This window comes from Pristiophorus japonicus, chromosome 10, assembly GCF_044704955.1.
Source record: "Pristiophorus japonicus isolate sPriJap1 chromosome 10, sPriJap1.hap1, whole genome shotgun sequence".
Classification (NCBI taxonomy): domain Eukaryota; kingdom Metazoa; phylum Chordata; class Chondrichthyes; family Pristiophoridae; genus Pristiophorus; species Pristiophorus japonicus.
This window is the reverse complement of record NC_091986.1, coordinates 189,900,844-189,916,341: the sequence shown is the minus strand read 5'-3', so window position 1 is coordinate 189,916,341 and position 15,498 is coordinate 189,900,844. Positions and strand designations below refer to the sequence as shown.

Genomic DNA, 15,498 nt, shown 5'->3' with positions numbered 1-15,498 from the left:
TGGTATGTTGGCCTTTATTACAAGAGGATTTGAGTCTAAGATTATATAGGGCCCTGGTGAGACCACACCTGGAATTATATAGGGCCCTGGTGAGACCACACCTGGAATATTGTGTATAGTTTTGGTCTCTTTACCTAAGGAAGGATATACTTGCCGTAGAGGGGGTGCAACGAAGATTCACCAGACTGACTCCTGGGATGGGGGGATTGTCCTATGAGGAGAGATTGAGTAGACTAGACCTATATTCTCTAGAATTTAAAAGAATGAAAGGTGATCTCATTGAAACATACAAAATTCTTACAGGGCTTGACAGGGTAGAAGCAGGGAGGATGTTTCCCCTGGTTGGGGAATCTAGAACCAGGGTCACAGTCTCAGAATACAGGGTCGGCCATTTAGGACTGAGATGAGGAGAAATTTCTTCACTCAGCGAATCTTTGGAATTCTCTACCCCATAGGGCTGTGGAAGCTCAGTCGTTGAGTATATTCAAGACAGAGATCAATAGATTTTTGGATATTAAGAGTATCGAGGGATATGGGGATAGTGCAGGCAAGTGGAGTTGAGGTAGAAGATCAGCCATGATCTCTTTGAATGGTGGAGCAGGCTCGAGGGGCCGAATGGCCTACTCCTGCTCCTATCTTATGATGATCTTAAATTTATCGCAGTAACTATTTGTACTAAGTCTCCCTTCTGCGCATGCATCATTACAAATATCACCGACTCCGCCCCCCCCAGCGCAATTCCTACTAACCCTTTTCTGCGCATGTATCCTGTTATGTCTGCAATGCACTTATGAATGACTCCACGAGGCAATGTGTTGTACTCAAGCTGTAGTGACCTTGGTCCTTTATTCGTAACTCCAGGGTGAGACACAAGCATGGTGAGCAGCCTTTTATTCTGGGCCCTGCACACCTATGTAGGTGACCCTCAGGTCTCCCATCGCAGTGCCCTCTGGTGGACAGCCTCTGCCACAGGGGCAAGAAATCCCAGTCTCCACCACCCTCTAGTGGTGCCAGCATAGTATATACACAGTGTAAACCTTATTGATAGTACATCAGGTAACAAGTCTCCATCTTATGCAACTATACAATGACTATACAGAAAGTATATCTACAGTCTGCCTATATAACATCTCCAACACCACATTATCTCCACTGAGCAGCCGAACGCATCCGCCGAGCCTGCCACAGCATTGAGCCCTGAGCGGGCCGCGGACCCCAAGCCTCCCACAGCGTCGGGGAGAGCGAGAAGTGGGGCAAGAGAGCTGGGGGAGGGGGGGGGGCGGAAGGGGGTGGAAGAGAGAACTGGGGGAAGGGTGGAAGAGAGAGCTGGGGAGGTGAAATTAGGAGCTGAGGAGGGGTGAGAGCTTGGGTGGGGGGAGAGAGAGAGCTTGGGTGGGGGGGAGAGAGCTTGGGGGGAGAGAGAGAGCTTGGGGGGCGGGCAGAGAGAGAGCTTGGGGGAGCAGAGAGAGAGCTTGGGTGGGGCAAAGAGAGAGCTTGGGGGGGGAAGAGAGAGCGTGGGGGGGGCAGTAGAGAGCCTAGGGGGAGAGCCGGGTGAAGAGAGAGACACAGGTTGGGGGGGGGGGAATCGGAGGGGCGAGAGGGAACTTAGAGACGATGGATCATGTTCTTCCTACCTCCTGCTGTGTGCAAGCTCGGTGCATATGTTACAAGGGACATCGTTTGGGGTGGATGAAATCCAGAAGTCACAACACTGTCACTATTCACTTCATACCCAATAAACCTGTTAACAATCCACACACAATGCCCCACAATGCGTGGGGGGGGTAAAGTCTTGCGCTTGGATAAGGGACTTCCACTGGGGGAGGGATACACTTAAACTGAGATAATGGACTTCCACTCGGGGAGAGATGCACTTACACTGGGGTAAGGGACTTCGACTGTGGGAGGCAGCACACGTGCTGGGGTAAGGGTCTTCAGCTGGTGGAGGGAGGCACTTGCACTGGGGTAAGGGACTTCAGCTGGAAATTAGTGGCTTTTGGGGAGATCTATCCTCTGTGGCTTCTGAAGTCAAAATGGATTGAATTACAAATTGAAAATTTACTCAGAATTTGGGCTGTGCAGTTCTAGTTACACATTCCAGAGTAATTTCAGGGTGTAGCTTATCCTCCAAGGGGACCAATCAGCAATAGGTCTGGAGAGCAAATCTGAGAAATGGCTCCATTTCAGTTAGTACAAATAGACGCATCCTAAATTGATGCCCTCCAGTTACCAACTCAGTGAAGTGTGGAAATAGTTTTTCCTTTTTTGCTTTATTAAAACTCTTTCTGCCTCTGTTGTTTCTGGGCCACAGCTGCCTTTTGAATCAGATGACAATGCTGTCTCACTCCATATGGAAGAAATTATGATCGAGGGTGGCTCGCCCAAAGAGAATTCTCTATTACCTTTTCCTTTCTGGCTAAATGTAATCACATTTCCATTTGTGGTGTCTTTTTTGAGTTATTGCTCATTTGGAAGGAGAGAATTATGCTGGCCTAGCCTCTCTCATGGGGCTAACTGGACTTGGAGCTGGGGCTACAGGATTCTGTATTTTTCTCCTCTGTAATTCATTGCATCCCCAGCTGCCAAAACTCTGCTCAAATCTTTTCAGTCTGGCTTCCACCCTGCTTTCAGTGTCAGGGCTGCCCTAGCTAAATTAATGAATTACATCCTCTTTTATCCCTCCTTCTCTTCAACCTCACTGTAGTATTTGTTTCGTAGTTCACACCTTCCTCTTGCATTGCCTACCGTCTGCTTCCTAGCTTTGTGGAACTGCTAATGAGCAAACAAAATGTCAATCTTTAAAAAGGGGCATATAAACAGCCTAGGAATGTAGATCAATGAGCCTTACAACCATTGTGGGTAAAGTCTTAGAACAGCATTCTTAAAAAGAGGATAATGAGACACCTAGATAGATACAGCATGCATTAATGGGTCTTACCCAACAAATTGACTGGATTTTATTGAGGAGATGATGGAGCATGTTGACAACAGAAATCCTGTGGCAGTGATATATTTACATTTTCAGTAAGGCTTCCGATACCATCCCATAATCTAAACCTATCAAATTAAATAACAATGTTATTCTGGACATCCACAAACAGTCCAGTTCTTGCGGCGACCACGGAAGACCTTAAGTGTACCGGCGGACACTGCATACTCCCTCTCCAGGGCCACACGGGTGCGAACAAGACTGTTGAAAAGACCGTGGAAGAGAGGCAGCCAGCCAGAGCAAAACCTTTTTTTCTTATGCTTAAGCTCTGTTATTAGTTGTGCATTATTTGGGTTTTAGTTAGTGTCACTGGAGCAACCCAGTGCCTCCTTATTGGTTGTATTAGAAAAGGCAGTCTACAAGCACAAGAGCATGGAATAGGAATAGGAACGGGTTTCTTATGTGCACTGAAAATTGGCTGATCCCGAGAAAACAAAGGGTAGCTGTGAAGAGTGTTGCACTGACATATATTAGCTTGGATAGAGGATTAGTTAACTAACAGAAAACAGAGTAGGGATAAATGGGTCATTTTCCGGTTGTCAAACAGTGACTAGTGGGGTGCCGCAGGGATCGGTGCTGGGGCCTCAACTATTTACAATCTATATTAATGACTTGGATGAAGGAACCAAGTGTAATGTAGCCAAATGATACAAAGATGGGTGGGAAAGCAAATTGTGAGGACACAAACAATCTGCAAAGGGATATAAACAGGCGAATGGGCAAAGATTTGGCAGATGGAGTATAATGTGGGAAAATGTGAGGTTATCCACTTTGGCAGAAAAAAATAGAAAAGCAAATTATAATTTAAATGGAGAAAAATTGCAAAGTGCTGCAGTACAGAGGGACCTGGGGGTCCTTGTGCGTGAAACACAAAACGTTAGTATGCAGGTACAGCAAGTAATCAGGAAGGCAAATGGAATGTTGGCCTTTATTGCAAGGGGGATAGAGTATAAAAGCAGAGAAGTCCTGTTACAACTGTACAGGGTTTGGTGAAGCCACACCTGGAGTACTGCATTCAGTTTTGGTCTCCGTATTTAAGGAAGGATATGCTTGCATTGGAGGCAGTTCAGGGAAGGTTCACTAGGTTGATTCCGGAGATGAGGGGGTTGACTTATGAAGATAGGTTGGGCCTACTCACATTGGAGTTCAGAAGAATGAGAGGTGATCTTATCGAAACGTATAAGATAATGAGGGGGCTCGACAAGGTGGATGCAGAGAGGATATTTCCACTCATAGGGCAAACTAAAACAAGGGTCAGTCTCAGAATAAAGGGCCGCCCATTTAAAACTGAGATGAGGAGGAATTTCTTCTCTCAGAGAGTTGTAAATCTATGGAATTTTCTGGCCCAGAGAGCTGTGGAGGCTGGGTCATTGAATATATTTAAGGCAGAGATGGACAGATTTTTGAGCGATAATGGAGTCATCATCATCATCATCATCATAGGCAGTCCATCGGAATCGAGGAAGACTTGCTTCCACTGTTAGAATGAGTCCTTAGGTGGCTGAACAGTTCAATACGAGAGTCATAGGTGGGACATAGTCGTTGAGGGTAAGGGAGGGTGGGACAGGTTTGCTGCACATTCTTTCCGCTGCCTGCGCTTGTTTTCTGCATGTACTCAGCAATGAGACTCGAGGCGGTCAGCGCCCTCTCAGATGCACTGCCTCTACTCAGGGCGGTCTTTGGCCAGGGAGTCCCAGGTGTTGGTGGGAATGTTGCACTTTATCAGGGATGTTTTGAGGGTATCCTTGTAACGTTTCCTCTGTCCACCTTTGGCTCGTTTGCCATGAAGGAGTTCCGAGTAGAGCGCTTGCTTTGGGAGTCTCGTGTCTGGCATGTGAACAATGTGGCCTGCCTAGCGGAGCTGATCAAGTGTGGTCAGTGCTTCAATGCTGGGGATGCTGGCCTGGTCGAGGATGCTAACGTTGGTGCGTCTGTCCTCTAGGAGATTTGTACGATCTTGCAAAGACATTGCTAGTGGTATTTCTCCAGCGACTTGAGGTGTCTACTGTACATGGTCCATGTCTCTGAGCCATACAGGAGGGTGGGAATTATTACAGCCTTGTAGACCATGAGGTTGGTGGTAGATTTGAAGACCTAGTCTTCGAACACTCTTTTCTTCTGGCGGCCGAAGGCTGCGTTGGCGCACTGGAGGCGGTGTTGAATCTCCTCATCAATGTCTGCTTTTGTTGATAAAAGGCTCCCGAGGTATGGGAAATGGTCCACGTTGTCCAGGGCTGCGCCATGGATCTTGGTGACTGGGGGACAGTGCTGTGCGGCGAGGACAGGCTGGTGGACAGGCTTTGTCTTATGGATGTTTAGAGTAAGGCCTATGCTTTCGTACGCCTCAGTAAATACGTCGACTATGTCCTGGGGTTCAGCCTCTGGCGTCGTCTGCGTATTGTAGCTCGCGACAGAGGTTGGGGTGGTCTTGGACCTGGCCTGGAGACGGCGAAGGTTGAACAGGTTCCCACTGGTTCTGTAGTTTAGTTCCACTCCAGCGGGGAGCTTGTTGGCTGTGAGGTGGAGCATGGCAGCAAGGAAGATTGAGAAGAGGGTTGGGGCGATGACGCAGTCCTGTTTGACCCCGGTTCAGACGTGGATTGGGTGTGTAATGGATCCTTTGGTAAGGATCACGGCTTGCATGTTGTCGTGGATCAAGCGGAGGATGTTGCCGAACTTTGCGGGGCATCCGAAACAGAGGAGGACGTTAAGGGACGTTAACGGGTAAGGGAATAGAGTTATGAGGAGCGGGCAGGGAGTTGGAGCTGAGTCCATGATCAGATTAGCCATGATCTACCGCAGAGAGTTGTTGATGCCAGTTCATTGGATATATTCAAGAGGGAGCTAGATGTGGCCTTTACGGCTAAAGGGATCAAAGGGTATGGCGAGAAAGCAGGAAAGGGGTACTGAGGTGAATGATCAGCCATGATCTTATTGAATGGTGGAACAGGCTCGAAGGGACGAATGGCCTACTCCTGCTCCTATTTCTTATGTTCTTCTGACAGGGCAAGGAATAACCAGCAGAATGCCACAAGTGTCAGTGCTGGGATCTTTGCCATTTTCAGTTTGGAAGATGACTGACAAATAACACATTGCATTTAATGTGGAAAAATGCAAGGTAATGAGGTTAGGGAACTAAATAAGTAGTAGGAATATATAAATTAATTTGCTTTGGGCTAAAGGACACAACACAACACAATTGCTGCTGTTCTGATGAAGGTCTTTCACCCCGAACATTAAGTTGTCTTTTCTCTTTAAGGGTGCTGGCTGACATAGTGTGCAATTAATAATTCCCTGTTATTTCAGATTTCCAATATTTGCAGTTTGTTTTTTTGTCCACGATGGCCTTAACCTTCAAGTTTCCCCAAATTTGATACCCGCGAGAAGTGTAACATCTTTCATAGGTGCAGCAGGTAATCAGGAAGGCGAGTGGAATCTTGGCCTTCATTGCGAGAGGGATGGAGTACAAAAGCAGAGAGGTCCTGCTGCAACTGTATAGGGTATGGGTAAGGCCGCACCTGGAGTACTGCGTGCAGTTTTGGTCACCTTACTTAAGGAAGGATATACTGGCTTTGGAGGGGTACAGAGACGATTCACTAGGCTGATTCCGGAGATGAGGGGGTTACCTTATGATAATAGTTGAGTAGACTGGGTCTTTACTCGTTGGAGTTCAGAAGGATGAGGGGTGATCTTATCAAAACATTTAAAATAATGAAAGGGATAGACAAGATAGAGGCAGAGAGGTTGTTTCCACTGGCCAGGGAGACTAGAACTAGGGGGCACAGCCTCAAAATACAGGGGAGCCAATTTAAAACCGAGTTGAGAAGGAATTTCTTCTCCCAGAGGGTTGTGAATCTGTGGAATTCTCTGTCCAAGGAAGCAGTTGAGGCTAGCTCATTGAATGTATTCAAGTCACAGATAGATAGATTTTTAACCAATAAGGGAATTAAGGGTTATGGGGAGTGGGCGGGTAAGTGGAGCTGAGTCCACGGCCAGATCAGCCATGATCTTGTTGAGTGGCGGAGCAGGCTCGAGGGGCTAGATGGCCTACTCTTGTTCCTAGTTCTTATGTTCTTATAAACCAACCGCACCATCAACCAAGAGTGCTGCAGTTCCGCGCGATACCGGCCCTGTCATCCCGTGGGGCCGCGGGGTACTGGTCCTCCGAATCCCGTGGGGCCGCGGGGTATTGGTCCTCCGATATCCCTTAGGGCCGCGGAATACTGGTCCTCCGTGATCCCATGGGGCCGCGGGGTACTGGTCCTCTGCTGATTGGCGGCGGATTTGAAAGCCGGACTCTGTTGCTGGGGAGTGGGTTTTGTAAACAAAGCGAGGAATAGCTTGGCGTTATTGGTCCTCCAGTATCCCAGAGTGCCGCGCGAGCAGTGTTGTGCCGCCGGTGTTGTCACTCGCGGCGGGACGGGATTGAACGAAAGGGTTTATTGTTGGAGAGAGAGACACACACACACACACGTAGAGACTAGGTTCAAATAACTCTAAATATCGTCATGTGTAAGAAAACGGCAGGAAAACAATGAAAAATAAGAAACTCAAAGCGGTAAAACTCGGGAAGAAAAAGAAAGGTAAGGGGGCGTCTTTCCCTTCTGTGAAGTTGTGTATTTGCCAGTTGCTTTTTAGGCCTTTGTTAATTGATGAGAGTAAATTGACATCAGCGGCTGCAAAAGAAAAAGTCTTGAGCTATGTGACCTCAGGAGTGACTGAACCGTTGACCTGCAAATGAAATGCTGAGACATTCCGCGGGTCGGTCAGAACCTGTTCTGAAGAGGGTCTGGAGTGGAAATCTGTTCTCTCCACAGATTCTGACTGTTTACACTTTTTATTTTGCTTTTGTTTGATTTCCAGCATCTGCAGTTTTTCATTTCTTATTTAGAAATGTAAAAAGTCTGATCTAAATTTCCTGTCCATCCGTCAGGACAGACTCACCAGGGAAATGGAAAGACTTGACTTACTTTTATGTAGCGCCTTTTCACTACGTCCGGACGTCCCAAAGCAAATTTGAAGTGTAGACACTGTTATAAAGTAGGGAACGCGGACGATTTGCACGCAGCAAATTTCCACAAATAGCAATGCGATAATGAACTGATCATCTGTTTTACTGATGTTGGTTGAGGGATTAAATATTGGACAGGACACCACTCCCCTGCTTTTCTTTGAAATAGTGCACATGAGAGGTTTGACGTCTCATCTAAACGATGGCACATCCGACAATGCAGCACTCCCTCAGCACTGTGCTGGAGTGTCAGCCTAGATTTTATGCCCAAGCCTCTGGAGTGGGACTTGAACTCACAACCTTCAGAATCGGCTACCGCTGAGTCACAGCTGACATATATAGAAGTGGGGAGCACAGTGGTATACAGTCAGCTGGAAGTGGGCGTGGGAGTCCTCAATATTTACCACGGACTCCGTGAAGACTCATGGCTTCAGGTCATACATGAACAAGGAAACCTCTTGCTGATTACCACCTACCACTCTCCCTCAGGTGATGAATCAATACTCCTCCATGTTGAATACAACTTGGAGAAGCACCGAGGGTAGCAAGGGCACAGAATATACTCTGGGTGGGGGAATGTCAATGTTCATCACCTAGAGTAGCTTGCTTGTAGCAGCACCGATCAAGCTGGCTGAGTCCTAAAGTATATATCTGCCAGACTGAGTTACAGTGGGTAGTGAGGGAATAAGCTGTTTGACTTTGTCTTCAAAGACTTCTGATCATAATTGTCACTTGCTGATATAGAATAGCACAGAAAGAGGCCATTCGGCCCTTTCGCATTCAGCTATTTCGAAGAGCAATCCAGTTAGTCCTACTCCCCCGCTCTTTCCCCGTATCCCTGCAATTTTTTTTCTCCTTGCCTTGATGTGCCAGTGTGTTTTAATATTGTGATGCTCATAATTCCTCACATCAAAATCCTCTCACAGCATTGACAGATCTGCAACCATCAGTACTTCACTCTGCGATACTTAGCTTAAAATGCTTTCTACAGGCAAAAATCTAAGTTTAGAAGACAAAATTTGTTCTTGTACTACTGGGTATTGTTTATGTCGAGAATGTGTTCAATTGAACATTGCTCAGTATTGCAGATAATGTTTAGAATCCAAGTGATAACACTATAAATCACTTCAGATAATCATGGTTCTTAAAGTAATTATTACTAATTTTTTTATTTTGTGTTCCAGAGATTAGTGATGTCCCACCATCTACTAGTCTGCCACCACTTGTTGAAGGCCAGGTTCGATGTTTTCTAAGGATAACGGTCAGTAAAATCCTGTGGATCATATCCAGGCCTCCAGCTGCCCCTCTTGTTAGACTGCGCTGGTGGGGTGAAACCTCCAATGGCACTCGCTTTCGCCCACGAGATACTTCACACGGTGAACAGAAATCTGTGAAAACAACTGCTCGATATGCTGTTCGCTGTGGACCAAAACAGTTCACTTCTTACCTCACAGGTTGGTTGCGTCTGTGCTGCTTGTTAATCTATTTAGCTAGATTTGGGGATTACATTAGTGTTTGTCCTGCAGAGCACTGACTACCATAATGAGATCAAGATCGGTATTGCCATTCAAATGAAATCAATGCGCAATTCAATGGATACAATGCTTAAAGAATGAACAAGTTTGAATTATACACTATATTGAATTATATAAACCGATGTTTTCAAATACCAGGGACACAGGATAGGAATTAGAAAGGAAGTCAAGCAGGTATTTTCTCCCAATGGGTAATGGTGTTGTGAAATAAAGCCACTGAGGCAGACCTTATAAATGGCTTCGAGATAATTTAATGAATTTATGGGGAGAAAAGGGATTGAGAGCTATGAAGACAATTTGACAGATGGAATTGACAAAGCGGTAGACTTGTTTGTGTCTTATGGCGTTTTTATGTTACTAAAATTTATTATGTTCTCGACTTGGAGTTGAAGCTGTGGTGATTAATCATAGAATAGAATAATAAAATGGTTACAGCACAGAAGGAGATCATTCGGCCCGTTGAGCCTGTGCTGGCTCTCTGCAAGAGCACTTCATCTAATCCCACTCCCCTGCCCTTTCCCTGCAAATCTTTTCCTTCAAGTATTTATCCTAATCTCTTTTGAAAGCCACAATTGAATCTCCCTCCATCACCCTATCAGGCAGTGCATTTCAGATCCTAATCATGTAAAAAAGTTTTTCCTTATGTCGCCTTTGGTTTTTCTGCCAGTCACGATAAATCTGTGTCCTCTGGTTCTCGACCCTTCAGCCAGTGGGAATAGTTTCTCTCTATCTGCTCTGTCTAGACCCATCATGATTAATGAAGATGTTCAGCCTACAGGCTATTGCAGCATTCTAATAAAATCTTCTTGACATCTTGCCTAGAAATTGCAGTGTGTAGCGCCCGTTCTTCAGGTGCAACATGACCTAAGGCTCAAAAATGATAGGCAAGAAGTACGTGTCTGGCATATTGGGTAAAGACAAACAAGAGGCCTACTTTATCCAGCTTTATATGAAATAAGGGGCCTAATGTCTGCTTCAGGTCCCTGTTAATATTGGTATGCCCTGAGGCTGGCTAGCTGCATTCAGGGAAATCAACGCTATTGATCACCTGCAGAAAAGGGAAGTTATTTACCTATAAAGTACCATCCTGATCGCTGCTGGTCCCAGGATCCGCAACCTCTAGGACTTGGCCAGATCTCTGATCTCCCCCTGGTCTCAACCTCCCGGCTCCCCGATCTCCCTTCCTGACCACCGATCTCTCTTCCCGACCCACCACCCTGAGGCCTCTGATCCTGCCTGGTGAGGCCTGCGATCCCTCACTCATCTGAAGGTTATCTTCCCAGAGTGCTCCTCCCGCAACACTGGCCTCACGGTAATGTGGTGTGAGGCCCAATATCCGGGACTCCTCGGCTCACTCCATTCTGGTGTAAAAAATGGGTTGCTCCTCAATTTCTAGGCCCATACACTTTACATAATGAAGATTACGTTTTTTTAATTCTATTACATTTATCTTTAAAATCTCTCTTTAAATACAAATATTCTGTGGCCAATATTTAAAAGTCCGCTTATTTGCATTAATAAATTATGTTCTAGTTTTTACTGGATAAACAATTACATTTGTGCTGAAATGGTCCAAACTTTCCTTTGATACCATCTCTTTTTTTAAAAGTACAATGTTTTTATCACAGTGGGAAGATTACCGAGCATCTGTTGTGATGAAAGTATTATGGTGAGGCAGCAACTTATCATGTAGAAAGGAAAAGTATTAGGAAAAAAAAAAAATTTTGTGTTTAAATTATTTGGTTTGTCAGATGTTCATATGTTGATGCCACAGGCTAAGAAAAATGCAGGAGCTGTTCATCAATGTTGAAGCGAACTAGAACTTGTGGATATTTGTATTTTAGTAAGAATCAGTAAGTAATTGCATTTACAGTACAGGTGCAGCGTCAAGAATCCGGAACCCGAGGCCGTTCCGGATTCTGGGCTTTTCCGGACTTTCGATCGTCTTTCTGACGTCACGAATCCGGAAACACCCGAGCCCCAGGTTTGGGTATTTCTGGATTTTGGAACGTCAGACGGGGGAGGGTCCCCACCAAGGAACTGTTTGGGCCGTTGATGAGGTCGTCGGGCCGGCCCCGCCACGGTGGAGGTGTTCGGGCCGGTCCCCCTGCGGTGGAGCGAGGTCGGCAGGTACGGATTCCGGACGGCCCTGCCACCGATTGGTCCGGATTCCGGAACTCCGGATTTTCGACGTTGCACCTGCATTTCTCACGTAACTGTCCATACTGCTGTACCCTTTTTGGCAGAATTGTAAATAAAAGTCATACTAAAAATATGTTCAAATAAATTGTGAGTCAGAACAAATAATATATCACATTTTATTTAGTGTTGAATAACTATACAAAAAACAAGTGAATTTTTGTAAAATTCTGGGCTCAGTTTTCCCCAGTGCCATTTCTTTGGCGCATTTGGAGTTACGCCTGTTTTTTTGGGGCCCAACTAGGCCAAAAAAATGTTAAAGTTTCCCCGTTATAATTTTGGAAATTGGCGCCATTTAGCCTGTCCTTCAGCTTTGGGGGGTGGAGCCTAAGGTCTGCGCCGTAAAAAGGAGGCCCCCCCCTTCTGCGCATGCAGGAAAAAAGAAATGACATTTTCTACGTGACTGCTATGAGTGCGCATGCCCAGTGCACCTCCCAGTCTGCATTCAGCCATTTTTAAAGAGACAGTTTTGTGTGAGAAATTTTATTGAGTGGATAAAATAGGAGCTGCAGTATACAACGCAGCTCCAGGATTAAGAATTTCTCTCAGAACGAAGTGGAAGCTCTGATTACTGTAATTGAGGCCAGATGGCATGAGCTGGACATCAGCAGAGGTCAAATAAAAGTATCACCAAAAGAAATGAAGAAATGCTGCAACCAACTTGTAGAAGATTACTGTGCAATGGTGACCACCCAGATGTCCGGAGGCCGGTGCAAAAAGAAGTGGCAGGACGTTGGTCAAGCAGTCAGTGTAAGTAATATTTTCATTTCTTCATTGGAATTACAATTGTAAATTAGACCACCTGTATGTTCCACCCAGCAGAAAGATACCTTCGCTAAAAAGTTATATTTTCATCTTTGCAGAGGAAGGTAGCCCACAACAAAAGAAAGAGAACTCTAACAGGAGGAGGCCTGGCAAATCTGCACCCACTGACACCCGTGGAAGAGAGGGTCGCTGCTTTGATGGGTCCTGCCTGGAGAAAAGCAACCACCACTGCACAAACTGGGCCCACTCTCGAGGGAGAGGGCAAGTCCTGAAAATTCCACAGTCTGGCTTTGCTAATTGTTAAGTCCTGCGCAGGCTAGCCATGCTTCGGTTCATGGGGATGTCTCCATCAGCTACGCTTCGGTTAATGCAATGTGCTATCATTCATCGTGGCCTTCAAATGAGCCTGCTGCCTGCGCTGTGTGAGCCTACTCATGCCACCCTGTCCCCTCCTCTGCTGCTAACTATTTGTCTGTTCTGTTATAGTTTGCAGAACTTCAGGCCAACCCTGACGAGGCTAAAGCCGATGCAGAAGAAGATTCAGAGGCAGACGAGCCTGAAGAGAAGAACATCTACCAATCTAACCTTCCAGACCAAGTGCATGGGGGGGAGGGGGAGGATGAAGCCTCCACTCTTGTACTCGAGAGGAGGTGCTGATGCCGCCCATTGAGGTGCCATCCCCTTTCCTGAGTGGTGTGAGTGTTGGGACATTTCATGGTTTCACACTGTCCGAGGCTGCGGGTCCCAGTGGGATGCAGTGAGCCGCACCCAGGGTGAGGAGGAGAAGGCGCGCTCAACAGCGCTCTCCTGAGATGCAGGATATAACAGATGTGGTTCAGATGATGGCAATGAGTGGGGAGAGCATTGACCTTATGCGATCACTTTTGGACACCATCGGTGGGGTGGGTGATGAGGTTATCGGGACTCTCGGGAGAGGTAACAACACTCTCGCGAGAAATGGCAACACTGGGCACATTAGGGATGGAATGTTGCAGGTAGCTGATAGACTGCCGGTGGACGTTAGGGAGGGAATGTTGCAGGTAGTTGAGACGCTGGCAGAGCACACGAGGGAGGTGATGTTGGAGGTAGTTGAGACGCTGTCGGGGCACAGGAGGGAGAGAATGTCGGAGGTAGCTGCTACAAGAAGGGAACACGCTCAGACCACACGGCCATTGACGGAATCAACTGCCAGACCTCTGAAGAGGCCCAAGCTGGGCCTTCCACATTACCGCCTGCTCTTGCACCCTAACAAGAAGTGCGCATTACCCAAGATGCTCGAAATAATAAGCTTGGTACCAACCCGAGAAATGCTGCGCCACCGCCAACGGGCAGGGGTGGAGTCACCAAGCGCAGTGGGCGGTCTTAGAATAAGGTGGAGGAGAGATGGCTGCAGCCTTTCGTTGCTGCTGTTGTTATTGTTACTGTTGTAACTGTACTCAAGTTAAAAGTTTTTTGTAAGCTATGTAAATTTACAAGTTTAAAAGTTTGTAAGTGATCTTAACTGAATAGTTTAAAGTTTGATACAAGAATATTTTTATTAAAGTTAAGCTAAGTACAAACAAGTGTTAAAATCTTGAATAAAATATGTTTTAAATTATAACTGAATCATTGACATTATTTGTTCCATTATTAACACAACACTACATTACAGAACATACAAACAGTAAACATGGTCCATTTTAGGCAGCAAATCATTCACGTCCTTCAGGCAGCAAAGCTTTCACAGATGAGCTGCTGGTGCAAGACTCGAGCAATTGTTAAAGGGGCACGACGGACCGCCGTCATGCTCCGGGTTCAGATAGTTGCATGCCTTCCTCGTCCTCCTCCTCGTCATCTGCATCTGCATCTTCCTCCTCATCATCAGCCACTCTCACCTCTGGTGAGTCTTCTATTACCAGCTGCTGTTGCCTCATGATGGCTAAGTTATGCAGCATGCAGCAGACAACAGTGAACTGAATCTCAGGGGAGTATTGCAAGTAGCCACCGGAATGGTCCAGGCATCGGAAACGCTGCTTCAAGATGCCAATGGTCCTCTCTATTATACTGAGTGTCGCAATATGAGACGTGTTGTATTCCTACTCCGCTTCTGTCCGGGTTACGCGTAGGGGCGGCATGAGCTAGGTGGCGAGGCCGTACCATTTGTCCCCCAGCAGCCAGCTCTGCCCTTCTGGCTGCTGCTGAAACATAGCAGATATAGCGCTCCCGCGTAGGAGGAAAGCATCATGGGTGCTCCCAGGGTTATCTCGCATCAACTGCCATGATGCGATGCATGTCATCACAGACGAGCTGCACGTTCATGGAGTGGAAGCCTTTTTGTTCCTGTACATCTCTGAATCCTCCAAAGGTGCTAGCAAGGCGAAGTGAGTACAATCAGCGCAGCCCTGTACCTTTAGAGAAGCCAGCAATCCTGGAGAAGCCCAGAGCCCTTTCACACATTGCCTGGGTGGTCATGGGAACTTTATTTAGTCATTCCTCCGGGCATATGGTGCAGCAGTCACCTGCCGAATGCAGATATCTTGCATGTTGAGAAATGGCACATATATCCCCAGTTGTGGCCTGGAATGATCTAGCTGCATAAAATGAAAGTACAGCTGTAACCTTTACTTCAACTGACAAAGCAATCTTCCTGACGCTTCGAGGGTGCAGATCTGCTTTTATTAACTCACAGATCTCAGTTACAACTTATTTGAAGAAATGCAGCCTTCTGATACAGTCTGCCTCACACAGGTGCAGGTATGAACGCCTGTCTCGATATACCCAATGTGGGTAAGGTCTCTTGCCCATCATTGGTATGCTCTGAGGTTCCTCAGGTGATGCTGTCTAATCAATCTTCTCCTCTTCCGCACCATCAAACAGAAGGCTTGCACGAGGTATGGCATTGTCAATATTGCCCCCATAATTGTAGCTTTGCAACAACCTCAAAACAGGACAAAGCACTCACACTTCTTCTTTCCTCTCTCTCTCTAAGGTGGATGCCCTAGTATGGACCACACACTAGT

The 15,498-nt window shown here is 46.5% G+C and overlaps 1 protein-coding gene across 1 annotated transcript in view; it reads left to right on the top strand.

The window, feature by feature from the left end:
- The first annotated feature begins 7,354 nt into the window (after positions 1 to 7,354).
- The window catches only part of c2cd3 (C2 domain containing 3 centriole elongation regulator), a 178,889-nt gene continuing 170,745 nt past the window's right edge, over positions 7,355 to 15,498 (top strand). The window contains exons 1-2 of the mRNA XM_070892422.1: positions 7,355 to 7,572; positions 9,185 to 9,454. Coding sequence (XP_070748523.1) covers positions 7,524 to 7,572; positions 9,185 to 9,454 — 319 coding nt within the window. The 5' untranslated portion in view covers positions 7,355 to 7,523. The remainder of the gene's footprint in view (positions 7,573 to 9,184; positions 9,455 to 15,498) is intronic.